This window comes from Xyrauchen texanus, chromosome 30 (assembly GCF_025860055.1).
Source record: "Xyrauchen texanus isolate HMW12.3.18 chromosome 30, RBS_HiC_50CHRs, whole genome shotgun sequence".
Classification (NCBI taxonomy): Eukaryota; Metazoa; Chordata; class Actinopteri; order Cypriniformes; family Catostomidae; genus Xyrauchen; species Xyrauchen texanus.
Genome location: NC_068305.1, coordinates 22,749,026 through 22,763,257, shown reverse-complemented (window position 1 = coordinate 22,763,257; position 14,232 = coordinate 22,749,026). Strand labels below are relative to the sequence as shown.

Here is a 14,232-nt window from a genome sequence, read left to right as displayed (position 1 = left end):
ATTAGTCATTAGAGCCCTCCTTGAACAAACATCTACAGTATAATACTTTGAACACTCACAAGACAATAGCCCTTGTCTATGCAACGTTAAATATAATGGATTTTCACAGAAAACTGCTTGGAATTTTAAGACCCAAAAAGATGAAGAACAACATCTGATTCAAATGACATTACTCTCTTTCTTTCTCTATACTTCATAGGTGGTTTTAATATTTGGGCTATAACTCCAGAAGAGAGAGGGAAACATGACAAACAGTTTGACTCTCTGGCTCCCAAACTGGGCTATTTGTCAGGTGTGAACACACACACACACACACACACACACACACACACACACACACACACACACACACACACACACACACACACACACACACACACACACACACACACACACACACACGTACAGTATGCTTCATGCACACATGCATTCTGATGGCACTGTAGATTACTGTGTGTGCTGTATTTTTTCCTAGGAGATCAAGCACGAACGTTCTTTCTGCAATCTGGCCTTCCTACAGCAGTCCTGGCTGACATCTGGTAAATGTACACATACATACACACCCTAACTGTAAATACACACTTGATCCAGTTCTTCTAACAGTTATTCAGTGTACTGCCTTGCCCTTCCTATGTCTTCCCTTCTGTCTTGCATTCCCTTACTCTTTGTGTAATGTATATAGTCTGCTTTCAACACTCAAAGACTGTTGTTGTGATGCTTACTGTAAAGGTTTCACACAAAACTAATTTGTGAATGCACATTTGTGAATGTTTAAGTGACAAAGTGGCATATAAAAATAGTGAGGTAAGAATGCAAACTTTCACAAATTAGGTTCAAAAGTCTGAAACCACATTAAAAAATCTCTGGATATAACTTGACCTGGAAATAAATGTATATTTTTGACAAAATTAAAACTGATAAAAGATATGACGTAAGAATTAATGGTAAGGTAATACTAAGAAACTTTAATACTAAGGTTACATTTGTTAACTTTAGTAAAAGCATTAGTTATTATGAACCATAAATGAACAATATATTTTTACAGAATTTATTAATCTTAGTTAATGTTAATTTTTAAAAGTATAATGTTAGTTCATGTTAGTTCATGATGTATTAACTGATGTTAGCACATGTACATGAATCTGGCGTGGTGAGCTGGAACCTGCTTACGTCAGCTGTCACCGCTTACGTCACGAAGTACCGCAACAGCCAATAGGAAAATTCAACTGCAGTAGCCACCGTTCAACCTGAAGAGGGCAGCACGCAGACGTTTTTACACCATATATTGTAAAATTAAAACACTTTATACACAAATGTCAAAAAAATTACTTGAATCAATGACCAGTACTAATAAAGCCCCATGCTTACAGATCATTAACTAAAAAAAGTTGGTTTAGGGTTTAGTTACCCTTTAAAGCAATTAGGACAAACCAAATGCTAAGAAATTCTGAAATTCATGTTAATTTTCTAATTCAACTTGTCACTCAAATTGTTATGCTGATAATATAAATTTAGTATGCAGTAATTACACATTTTGTAATAAAATAGAATAATTTTCACTACTGGTGTCAGACTTATGGACCCTATTGTACATACATTATATCTAAAAGGCTGTGCTTTGTATTTGCCTCTGATTTACTACACCTGTGTATACTGCATGTGCCTTAATGGTTGTTTTTAAATGTGTGTGAGTGGTGAGTGTGGATGTGTGTGGTACAGTGTGAGCTTGAAAACACATACCCCTCTGGAGGGTGGAGGTTCCCTGAAGCAACATCTTCCTGTCTGTGCTTAATCAACTTGTAAACACTGTTGCTCGTCCACAAACAGGATGTCGATTTATTGTGACTGGATGCAGATTTTGATTTGAGTTTATAACACAGCAAGTTGTCTTCTCTGCACCATGCTAATTCCCAACATTCTCTTATTCCTAATTAAATAGATATGTTGGAAGCATAACAGATTACTATCTGAGCTGTGCTACTGAGATCACAATAATACTGCTCTGTCGTCACACAGTTATATCTGGGCTGCTCCACTGGGACTAATGCAATTAGTGTTCTGTAAGCCAGATTTGATAAAAAGCATCAATGGCTGCTAACTTCCTTTCTTTCAGGGCTCTTGCGGATATGGGGAAGGATGGGAAGATGGGCAGATTGGAATTCTCCATCGCAATGAAGCTAATTAAACTGCAGTTGCAGGGTCAGCCCCTCCCTTCCACTCTACCAGTCATCATGAAGAAGACACCTTCCCCCATTATGACGTCATCATCACGCTTTGGTATGCAAGATGGTAGAAAAGATGATTACATAATGACAAGATATTTACCCAAAAATTTAAATTATGTCATAATTTTCTCACCTTCATTTCATTCCAAACCCGAAGTATTTTCTTTTTTCTCTAAACGGAGATGTTAAGCAGTGTTTATTTAACTACCCTTTGTTAATTTAACTACCGGCTGAGACTAAGATGACTTTGATACTATGACACAGATTAAATTTGTTTCAATCAAAATCATTTTAGAATTTAGAAAATCTCAATGAACTTATTTAATTTGATACCTTATTTTCAGGAATGGGCTCAATGTCAAATCTCTCTGCCATGTCAGTGATGCCCATCCTTACACCCATGTCTGCAGTCCCTGCAGTGACTGCTTTGGTCTCTGCACCCACCCTGGTATCAGGAGCCCTGCCTCAGATCCCCAATTCTCTCAGCGTGCCAGTCTTACCCAATGGCAATGCAACTCTCCTCACAGCAACACCAGGTAGCACACTCTCTCACACCATTCTGCATTTATGCACACCCAGCATTTTGCACTGGCCAAGCTGAATGCACAGTGAGCAGAATTTGCATGCTGGAAAATTGAGTTTTAGATGATACACGTATCAGCATGAATTACTAGCAAATATGTCTGCAGTGAGACTCTCATCTACAGCACAAAATGTATCTGTATTTTAATACTGCTTTCACACTTCATTTGATTTCATGGTCCGATACCAAATTTGAATCCAACCCTCTTCCCCTGCCCTCGAATGTCTCTTTTCACATTGTATAATTTGCATCCGAACCTTGCTATATTGCGTCATAACGTGAGTATCGCCACAAGTTCTAGCAGCAGCTGTTTATCACTGATACTAGGTAACAACTCAGGAGGAGAAGATGCCAGTTTAATTTTTATTATTGAAGCATTTGTCCCTTTGCATTTAGAAACCTTTACGTATGTAAAACTTTACATACACAGAATGGCAGTTGTGTTTATCTGCTGTGGATGCATTGCAAGAGATGCAAAGAATGCAAGTTGCTCTAAGAGAGTTTATTTGGAGACAAGCAGCTATTCTAATTGCATTATATTCTAATAATTGCTTTGAGCATGCAAAGAGGAAAATTAGACATCATCACATGTTGCATTTGCGAATTGAGCCTAATTGCTTACATAATAAATTGTGAAAGTACCCTAAGCAATTATCTTTCTCTCTCTTTCTCTCTTCTCTTACCTCTCCAGCTTTCCCAGTTTCCAGTGGTTTGAGTAAATCTCACTCGCTGTTGGACCTTGGCTCTAGCAGGTGAGAAACATGCTTACTGAATTCTACATACACATAAACGGCCACGTTTCTCTTTACTATTGGATTTTTATGTAAAATTCATTACATGAATGTGTATGAGTGTGTTGGCACATTGTTTGTTTCTGTCAGAGCTGAAAGGACAGTGGTTTTCTTATTGCAGATTTAAATGAGTGGGTAGAACTGAACTCTTCTGAGACATCCTGTTGTTTTGCTAGTACTGGAAGTTTGTAGTAAATAAGAGTGTGTTTGCTGATGGAGTGCTTGAATAGCACAGTTGTCTCCCCGTATCTTAACAAGATCTTGTTAGGGTTCCTCCGAGTGCCATCCAGCCTCCACATGTTGGTACAGAAGCTGTTAATTAACCCACTAATACCTGTGGGTTTGTAATGATTATCGCTACATATGAGATGTAATGATTATCGCTGCAAAAATATATCTTTTTTTTTGTATTTATAAAACATTTGGCATGTAAATGCAATATCTGGATTTGAAAGTGCAGTACAATTGAAAACTTTCAGGAATTACCTGAAGATCTAGATGGTCTGTATTTAGCATAAAAATAATTTAAAGGGATAATTTAAGTTAACCCAAAAGGAAAATTCTGTCTCCACTATGTTGTCCCAAACTGTATGACCTTTTTCCTGCTGGAATATAAAAGTTGATGTTAGACTGAATCTAAGGGATTGACAGGATCAGTCGCTATTTATGTGTAAATGGTGACTTAAACTGTCAGTCTCTAACATTCTATCTAACATCTCCTTTTGAGTCTTTTTTCTCCACAGAAGAAAGACATTTTGGAACAACATAATGGAAAATGATAGTGCATGATGACATAATGTAATTAAACATTTTGGTTGAACTGTCACTTTTAAAGGTGCACTCAGTAACTTGTTTCTGTGTCATCTTGGACTTACATTAACACCTAGCTGCTTGGATGTAGCATCATTAAACATCAATAGTTTTCAGTGTCAGATGCCATTGTATAAATCATCATGTTACTGTTGTAACCTCCGTTCCCGATGGAAGCAATGAGATGTTGTATCGATTGTAGTGACACAAGGGATCTCTTCTGAGAGCCTTGCATACCTCTGAACTTGAGAAAAGGCCAATGTCAAGTTGGCAGACATAATTTGCATGCCCCGCCCCTGGACATACGGGTATAAAGGGGAGCGGGCAAGCGAATGTCTGACAGGTTTTCACTGAGGAGCCAAAAATAAGGTTACGGTGCATTACAGTGGTAGGGATAGTGACGTGGCAAGGGGAACACAACGTCTCATTCCTTCCATCAGAGAATGGAGGTTTCAACAGTAATCATGACATTACCCTTCTGCCACTCACTCGACGTTGTGTCGATTGTAGTGACACAAGGGGTCCCACTTCAAAACGCCATGCACTAACCCGTGTTACGTGGCTGCTGAGCCAGTTGCAAGCAGGCTGTTGCGTGCTAGAAGCAGCTGGGTTGGCTGCACGTAATACCCCCCAACACCCCCAATAAAAGGTGTCATATACCGCTCTTAGTTTCCAGTACCCGTATGGGAACAGGTGACATGACTTGTATGGGAGCCAGCCGGCCAGCCTATCTTAACGCTACAGATGCGTCGGGGAAGGCATTCTTTCCCGTTCCTATTCTTTCAGGGGGAAAAGGCTCTGCGGAGACAACGACCTGCCCAGACTTGGGGAGGTAACTTGTGGCTAAAACACACAGGGGTTGTCAAGCCACCTGTGGACATGGTGTGATGGTAGATCCTGTCGCTACAGACATGGCGACCTGGGGGCAGCAAGGACTGCCCAAGGGAGATGCGGGTCCTGCCAGCGGGGTAACGTACAGCGGAAAATACGTCACCGGGAGTTGCCTGAAGCGGGAACAATGCCTGTGGAGCCCAAGCCCAGCACGGAGCACTCGACTCGTGGTGGGTCTGGTGGCAAATTCCTCCGCTGAATCAGCGGCCAGAGGGCTAGGGAGGAAGAGCATCCAGGAAGCGAGAGCTTGCTGGCTCACCTGGGAAAGAAGGCACACTGGATCAGCTTGGTGAAGGGCGCAAGGTGCAAGCGGAACACCCGGTCGGTTGTTCCGTATTAGCGAGTTCTACCAGCTCGGACCTGTCAAAACACGGGACGAGACTGACTCAACCCTGAGGTTGTATAACCTAGCAAAGGTGTTGGGTGTTGCCAAGCCCAAGATATCTGCTAGGGAGGTACCATGTGCCAGTGCCCACGAGGATGCCACACTTTTCGTAGAGTGTGCTCGAACCCGCGGGGGCGGGGGCACGGCATGGGGGTGATAGGCTAGGGAGATAGCATCAACAACCGAATGAGCTAACCCCTTTTTGGAGATGGCATTCTCTTTCCGCTGTCCGCCAAAGCAGACAAAGAGCTGCTCAGAGCATCTAAAGCCCTGCGTATGGTCCATGTAGATACGCAAAGCACGTACTGGACACAGCAACCAAGGGGCTGCACTTGCAGGATCACGACCTGGTCCCTGAAGGGGGTCGTAGGAACCTTAGGCAGGTAGCCCGGTCACGGTCTTAGGATGACGTGAGCACCTGCCGGACCGAACTCCAGGCATGTGTCGCTGACAGAGACGAGAACGCTTGCAGGTCCCAGACCCTCTTGATGGAAGTGAGTGCGATCAGGAGGGCCATCTTCAAGGAGAGGGCTTTGAGCTCGACTGAATCAAGTGGCTCGAAGCGGGTTCTCTGAAGGCCTGAGAGGATCCCATCCCAGGAGGGGAACAGGTTTGGCCGGGAAGGATTCAACCTCCGGGCGCCTCTAAGGATCCTGATAATAAAGTCATGCTTACCAAGGGACTTGCCGTCTACTGCGTCGTGGTGTGCTGCGATAGCAGCGACATAAACATTCAAGGTCTCCCCTCCAGCCTCTCCTGCAGGATTGAAAGCACTGACCGAACTGCGCATCTCTGTGGGTCTTCAGATCTGGAAGAACACCAATTTGGGAACAGACGCTACTTGAGGGCGTAAAGCTGCCTGGAAGAGGGAGCTCTGGCTTGGTTGATCGTGTCTATGACTGTATGTGGTAGACCACTTAAGTCTTCCACGTCCTGTCCAGGGCCAGACATGGAGATTCCTCAGGGGAATTTGCCAGGGAGGTGCTGTTGCGAGAAGTGCGAGATCCGAGAACCAGGTCTGGGTGGGCCAATAAGGAGCAACCATGGTGACCTCTTCCTCGTCCTGCCTGACCTTGCACAGCACCAGTGCAAGAAGGCTCACTGGGGGAAATGCGCACTTGCGCAGGCCCCGGGGCCAGCTGTGTGCCAGCACGTCTGTGCCGAGGGGGGCTTCCATTAGGGAGCACCAGAGTGGGTAGTGGGAGTTGTCTTGGGAGGCAAAGAGATCTATCTGTGCCTTGCCGAAGTGGCCCCAAATCAGCTGGACCACCTGAGGGTGGGGCCTCCACTCTCCGCTGAGCGCAACCTGCCACTACAGCGCGTCCGCCATCGTGTTGCGGTTGCCCGGGATGTGAGTGGCGAGCAGTGACCTGAGTCACGGCTGACTCCAAAGGAGGAGATGGCGGGCGAGTTGTGACGTGATGGGAGCGCACCCACCTTGGCGATTTATGTACGCTACAGTGGTGGTGCTGTCTGAACGGATCAAGACATGTATGCCCCGAATCAGCGGGAAAAACCTCCGCAGGGCAAGGAGGCCAACAACTCAAGGCAGTTGATGTGCCAATGCAGACGGGGCCCCATCCAGGAGCCCGCAGCTGCATGCCCATAGCACACAGCACCCCAACCCAGTTGAGTCTGTCCAAGGGTTGAAAGTCTGACGGCAGGAAGGGGTGATAACCACACTGTATGTGCCGTGGCGCCATGCCAATCTCGGGACTCGAGTCTGAAGCCAGTGCTGGGGCGGTCTCATATCCATCAACCCGAGTGGCGTGACCGTGGCTGAGGATGCCATATACCCCAGGAGCCTCTGGAACTGTGTGAGAGGCCGAGAAAAGAGATGCTCTGAACCGGAGAAAGCTTGCTTTTTTCCCCAGTTGACCTGAAGCCCTTAGCGGCTGAGGTGCATAAGCACCTGGTCCCTGTGGGCACATAGTAACTCTTGATAGTGTGCTAGGATGAGCCAGTCATCAAGGTAGTTGAGTATGCGGATGCCCACTTCCCGTAGCGGGGCAAGGGCTACCTCTTCGACCTGGGTGAAGATGCGAGGGGACAGGGACAGGCCGAAGGGGAGTACCTTGTACTGATATGCCTGGCCGCTGAACACGAACCGTTAGAAGGGTCGTGTCGAGGCAGAATGGAGACGTGGAAATACGTGTCCTTCAGGTCTACCGCCAGGAACCAATCTTGATGCCGAACACAGGTTAGAATTTGCCTATGCGTGAGCATTTTGAACGGGAGTCTGTGTAAAGTCTGGTTGAGAACTCGCAAGTCCAAGATTGGCCACAACCCACCACATTTTTGGGCACTATGATTTAAGGGCTATAGAAACCCTTCTTCATCTCGGCTGTAGGGACAAGCTCTATCGCATCCTTGAGTAACAAAGTGGCAATCTCTGCTTGTAGGTGCTGGCGTTCTCATTGCGCAACAGGGTGGAGCGAATATCGCTGAAACGAGGCGGTAGCCTGGCGAATTGAATCACATAGACGAGTCGGATGATCCTGGCCAGCCAATGCGACGGGCTGGCAAGTGCAAGCCATATGTCTAAGCTCCGTGTGAGGGGCACTAATGGGATGATCGTTTTGGACGTACTGGGTGGGGCCTCGCCGCAGGGGCGGAGCAGGAAAAAGGCTTGGGTGCTGAGAAAAAACTCAAAGCACTTACCTTGATCCGCACACCCGGGGCTGGGCAGTCGTGGGTCTGGAGGCGAGGTGGCCGCGTCGGGGAGAGCGCACTGGTCTGATGAAATTGCTCTTTTATTGATAATTTGGGTTCCGCAGCCCAAAGGGGGTGTGGCGAAAGAAAAAGGGAGAACTGAGGATTCTACTCCCGGCCCTCCACCGGGTGACTGAGTGGTCTTGTTACCAGCTCCGGAGCAAACTTCACAGTCTCAGGAGCATTTAGGGGTCTTACGGGCCCTAGAGGAGGTCCTGGAGACGGGGGTTGTACGCTGCCTGCTGGGTGCTCGAAGCTGAGGTACCAATCATCAAGCCGTGAGGGTTGGGGGGAGGACGGAGGGTTCCAGTCCAACCCAATGCTCACGGCGTCCCGAGGACGGGAGTCCGGTCAGGTCTTCAGTGTCAGACTCCTGAACGCACTCCGATGCAGCGGTGATGTCGTCATCCAGACCTGGCTCCAGGGATGACGCAAACTGGCCATAAAGAGAGCCGCCTGAGTGCAGACTGAAACAAACGAGCATGCCGGGGGACGGGGGGTTCGATGGGCTGTGCCCGGTGAAACCGAGCCCACTGCCATCCCCAAATCGCCTCCATCGCCAGCCAGGTCATCTTCAATCTCGCGGGAAGGAGTGACGCAGGTGCGGCTGGAGTGCCGTTCGTTTTGAGGAACGAAAGCTGCGACTGCATCGTTGCCATGGTCATGTCCTCGCAGTAAGAACATGAACCATTCACAAACGCTGCCTTGGTGTGATCGCTACCCAGGCTCACGAGGCAGCATCAATGACCGTCGGATCTGGAGAGATAACGGCCACATCCAGAAACTACACAGTGGCGGAAGGGCATCTTTAAAAAGACGAATCCTAAAAAGGACGTTCAACGCACGCTTGTGTATGTTGCTCTTTTACCAGAAACAAACTCTTTTAGAGGAAAATAAACTCTTTTAGAGAAGTCAACTCTTTTAGGAGAGAAGCGCTGTCGAAGCACCCAGGGGCAGAGTCTGCACAGCGTGCAGAGAGGAGAAAGCCTCTGGAATGCACCGTCAGATCCAACAGAAGCTCTCTTGCAGAGGTGGGTGAAGCAGTCGTGACACACAGCTCGCTGATCACACAACCATTCGGCTCCGAAGAAAAAAATCTTTCTGATATTCGCTCGCCCACTCCACTTTATACCCATATGTCCAGTGGCGGGGCATGCAAATTTGGTTTGCCAACTTGACATTGGCCTTTTCTCAAGTTCAGAGGTACGCAAGGCTCTCAGAAGAGACCCCTTGTGTCACTACAATCGACACAACTTCGAGTGAGTGACAGAAGGGGAACTAGTACTCTGTCAGCCATGATTACTTTAATCAGCAAGTGTCAAATAACAGGACGGTTACTAAGATTAAGTGAGTAGTATTGGCTACGTGATTCTAACATGGCAGTTCCATGTGTGAACCCTCTCCATGTAGAAAAAAAAAGTCTTCATTTGAATGTGAATGGACATCATTTTCTACATATATTGCAAAATTACAATTCATGTCTTTAGGAGTTCAACTTTTTTAAAGAGGAAAAAATTACTGAGTGCAACTTTAACTTTATTTATTGGAGGAATTATATTTAGGAATGAAAAACAAGACAAAGAAATTGTTAAAAATGAAATTACATGTGCAGAAAAGCAGACTAATAACTTTTCTCCCTGAAATCTCACTGGTTCCCACAGTTCTAACTCTTCTTCTACCACCTCTCTTGCGAGTAACTCCCCTAAAATGGGTGCATCTGACTGGGCAGTACCTCAGTCATCCCGTCTGAAATACCGACAACAGTTCAACAGTCTGGACAAGCTGATGAGTGGATACCTATCAGGTGAGTGTAAGTTTGTAGATGTAAAGAAGTGGATGGGATTAGCAATGTTTGTAAATGGCACTGTGTAAGCATCTCTGCATATGCGCTACGTGTTAACACTTTAGTGTATATATTTGAAGGTCCCCAGGTCAGAAATGCCCTTACAGCCTCAAACCTCACGCAAACACAGCTTGCCACCATATGGTGAGTACACAAAACACAGTCTCTCACAGTCTATCTAAAACACTCAGGGGTGAAGAACATGTGTGGGAGACATTATTTACATGACTTATTAAATTAAGCACATCCTCGATTCTCATGACTTAGTAACTAGGTTATACTTGATAATCATGTTCAATTGCTGAGTGATTACATTACTTGGTTGCCACAGTAGTTTATGTTGCACTTCCCTGAATTTATGCTGATTTAAATACATTCATAACTCGTAACTGTCATTCATAATAAGGAGAATTACAAACCTAAATTATGCAACATCCAGATGCATTGCAGTAAAGAGTATTCATGAAAATAATTTTGCAATGCAAAATATTCCAACAGTTCTAAAATATGCTTATTTTTCTTAAGATTATGTCAAATAAACATGCAAAGACTGTGCATATAATTTATTTTTTTTATTTAATTTTGGGCTGAAACATGACCAAGACATGTTCTTGACAGGCTTTGTAAATTCCACCCACATATTCAGGTTCATTAAACATGAATGTATTGCTTTAGATCACACTTTGTATTGAACATTGTATTATGATAAACACCAGGTTTACATGAAAAGCTTCCAGGTTAATCAAAAATGTGTGCGTGTTTGCATGTGTATGTGTGTAGGACTCTTGCTGATGTCGACCGTGATGGGCAGTTAAGAGCAGAGGAGTTTATTCTAGCAATGCACCTGGTTGACAAGGCCAAGTCTGGCCATCCCTTACCTCTAACTCTACCTCCTGACCTGGTACCACCCTCATTCAGGTAAGGCATATACTTATGCAGCAATAAGTAAGTTATAGAGGAGACGTCTTTTCTTGTTTATTTTGTGAGTTTGTGTTTGTTTTCAGAACAGGGAAGTCATGTGACCTGCTGAACGGACCTGTTCCTCTGATCAACACTGAGCTGACTGAGCCAGAACAGCCACAGAAAAACAAGACCAATGGTATATGCATGTGCACAAACTGAACCTGTGGTCGACCAATAGGTTTTCAATGACCAATTCCAATATCTGGAGAGTGGGGAGGCTGATAGACAATATATGCCTATGTATATGAGATATACAGTATAATGCAATTTAATGATAACAGTCTAAATGAACATTTTATTACCAATATATCAGTCTATCTTTAATACATACTCACACCCTCACTAAAACATATGATCACAAGTACACAAATACACACTGTCCTAATTTCAACACTGTTTTGTGAAGTAACCTAAATCAACAGCTAAACAGTCTCTTCCGTGAGTTTTGTGGCATCGTGTAGAACAATTATGAAATAATTGTCTTTCGATTACACTTTTCTCTGATTTCTTATGCTACTTTTGTCAAGTTGACTTGGATAACACTTCTCTTTCTCTCTCAGTGTCATTTGAGGACAAATTGAAGGAGAATTTTCAAAAAGGCAGCACAGAGCTGGAAAAGCGGCGACTGGCTTTGCAGGTGGAGCAAAAGAGAGAGGAGGAGAGACGGAGAGAGGAAGAGCGGAGAGAGGAGGAGAGAAGACGACAGAAAGAGAGAGAGGAGCGAGAATGGAAGGAGAGAGAGCAGAGGAGACAGAGGGAGGAGGAGAGAAGGATAGAAAGACAAAAAGAGCTGGAACGACAGCGAGAGGAAGAAAGATTGAAAGAATTAGAACGACAAGAGGCAAGTACAGAATAGCACACAAGTGTACAGCAGTGTGGACATTAACCAGCACTACAGTATCACAGCAAAACCTTTGCTGTTAATAGATAAAAATAATCAGTCGCAATAAATCTCATATTTTAAGTGCATTTTATATCTCATAGTTAAATGCTAGTAATGGGAACTGTACAGAATTGATCAATTCTGGTACTGGCTACAATTACACTAATGATACTTTTAGTATTTGAAGAACCATTTGTTATAAACTATGTACTACTTAACACATTTTTCTTTACAAATATAATACAACATTTTCAATTAAAGAACAATTTATTATATAAAAACTCTGTTCTGAATGTGTAGCTTTAACAGCACAGACAGTAATGTAAATATAATTAGGTAAATATGTTTATTGCGTTAAGCACATGTAATGGCATTAGACATATTTAACTAACCTCGTGTAGTGTTAACTTTGGCAGCCCTTATACTGTATATAGTGGAGTGGTTCTCCATTTAGGGCTGGTTCCTGGGAAAGCAATTTGTACATAAAATATATCCATATCAGAATGAATGATTAGATGGTAAATCTCTGGATTAATCTCGTCCTCTCTTTATTTTTCTATCAGGAAGCAGAATGTCAGAGGCGGTTGGAATGGGAGAGGAGAAAACGAGAGGAGCTTCAGACACAGAGAGAACAAGAGCAGAGCGACATACAGAGACTGAAGGACAGGAAGAGGAATCTAGAGATGGAACTGGAGGCTGTGGTCAGATTTCTACCGATTTAGTTTTCCTTTTCCTCATCCTCTGCTTTTTTAGTGCACTTGTTCACCCTTTGCACTACCTGTTCTCCATTTAGTCTCTTAGATCCTCATCTCTGTGGTGTAATTGGATTGATGGTTGAATTAAATTACAAATTTAAGACATTTCAATACGTTCTTCTTCCAGGGTAACAAGCATAAGCAGATCTCTGATCATCTCCGAGACGCCAAGAGTAAGAGTCAGGTCCAGGGAGCTGAGCTAGACTTGATCAATCAGAAGAGGGACAGTCGTATTGTGGATATCAACTCTCTCCAGTTACAGTTTGATGTATGAATATTACATTTTTTTACATGAATTGGATTGCATTCATTATTGTTATGTAATTTATATCATCTAAAGGAATAGTTCACCCCAAAACAAACATTCTGTCGTTATTTATTACCCTCATGTCATTCCAAACCCGTATTGTTATTATATATTGTAGTTTTTCAATGAAAAACACAACAGCATACAGTTTTGAAATGACACAAAGGTCAAAGGGACAAGAGGACAAAAGGCCAAATTTTCTGGTATCTATTTTATGAACAAAAATAATAACAGATTTTGCTTCTCTTGTGAAAAGTAATTGGATATATGTTCATGCAGGAAATTCAGAGGCAGATGAGTCATTTTGGTCCTGAAAAGCAGAGACTGACAGACACACTGCTTCACCTCACCCAGAACAACACCAGTGAGCACTCACGTACTCTAGGACTTAAGCAATAAATTAATGGAAGGGTGGATGACTAATTTAATTTAGTCCATTGCATTTGTCTTGAACTCCGAGCCAACAGAGTTTTTTACTCTGTCCCTCTCTTTCTTTCTTTCTTTCTTTTTCCCTTTCAGGTCCTTTGATAAATGATGTGAAACAAAGTGTGTGCGAGAAAGATCTGAGCTGTCGGAAGCTGAAGGAGCAGTTGGATGCTTTGGAGAGAGAGACCACGGCTAAACTCTCACAGATGGAGCAGTACAAAAGAGAAATCAAGGTCAGCCTTCTCCTAAATTCCCAAAGTAAACCTTGAAAACATTTACAGTGCCATGTTTTGATTAAAAGGTAATGTGGACATCGGATGGGGACTTGTTCCCTTTGAATTTATTTTAATCCTTAATGTCCCTGTGAGGGACACATTAGTTCACTGTTCTAGATGTTCCAGTGATTAAAACTTGCAGCTTAAATCCCAGCCCTTAGGACAGGAGCGCTGTTCATTACACACTAACTTCACACTTGGTCATACTAAATAAGAAACTCAACACACAAACACTGTAATAACACATACCATATGTCATAGGTTGGTTAGATCTGCAACTTGAGCATTATCATTATAACACTTTGCCATTGTTTAGAGAACTTCTAATGGTTCAGCTCCAAGCCTTCTTTCTTTCTTTCTTTCTTTCTTTCTTTCTTTCTTTC

General features: G+C 43.8%; 1 protein-coding gene across 4 annotated transcripts in view; it reads left to right on the top strand.

The window, feature by feature from the left end:
• Positions 1 to 14,232, top strand: part of LOC127624352 (intersectin-2-like) — a 60,411-nt gene that overhangs the window by 25,242 nt on the left and 20,937 nt on the right. For 2 of the 4 annotated variants that reach the window (XM_052099146.1, XM_052099144.1), the window contains 14 exons: positions 200 to 292; positions 476 to 539; positions 2,114 to 2,277; positions 2,570 to 2,761; positions 3,500 to 3,560; positions 10,059 to 10,201; positions 10,321 to 10,384; positions 11,021 to 11,158; positions 11,245 to 11,339; positions 11,764 to 12,044; positions 12,650 to 12,787; positions 12,969 to 13,109; positions 13,428 to 13,512; positions 13,668 to 13,807. In XM_052099146.1, the coding sequence (XP_051955106.1) occupies positions 200 to 292; positions 476 to 539; positions 2,114 to 2,277; positions 2,570 to 2,761; positions 3,500 to 3,560; positions 10,059 to 10,201; positions 10,321 to 10,384; positions 11,021 to 11,158; positions 11,245 to 11,339; positions 11,764 to 12,044; positions 12,650 to 12,787; positions 12,969 to 13,109; positions 13,428 to 13,512; positions 13,668 to 13,807 (1,799 nt within the window). Of the gene's footprint in view, positions 1 to 199; positions 293 to 475; positions 540 to 2,113; positions 2,278 to 2,569; positions 2,762 to 3,499; positions 3,561 to 10,058; positions 10,202 to 10,320; positions 10,385 to 11,020; positions 11,159 to 11,244; positions 11,340 to 11,763; positions 12,049 to 12,649; positions 12,788 to 12,968; positions 13,110 to 13,427; positions 13,513 to 13,667; positions 13,808 to 14,232 lie in introns of all 4 variants that reach the window. The other 2 variants (XM_052099147.1, XM_052099145.1) reach the window with 1 other exon arrangement.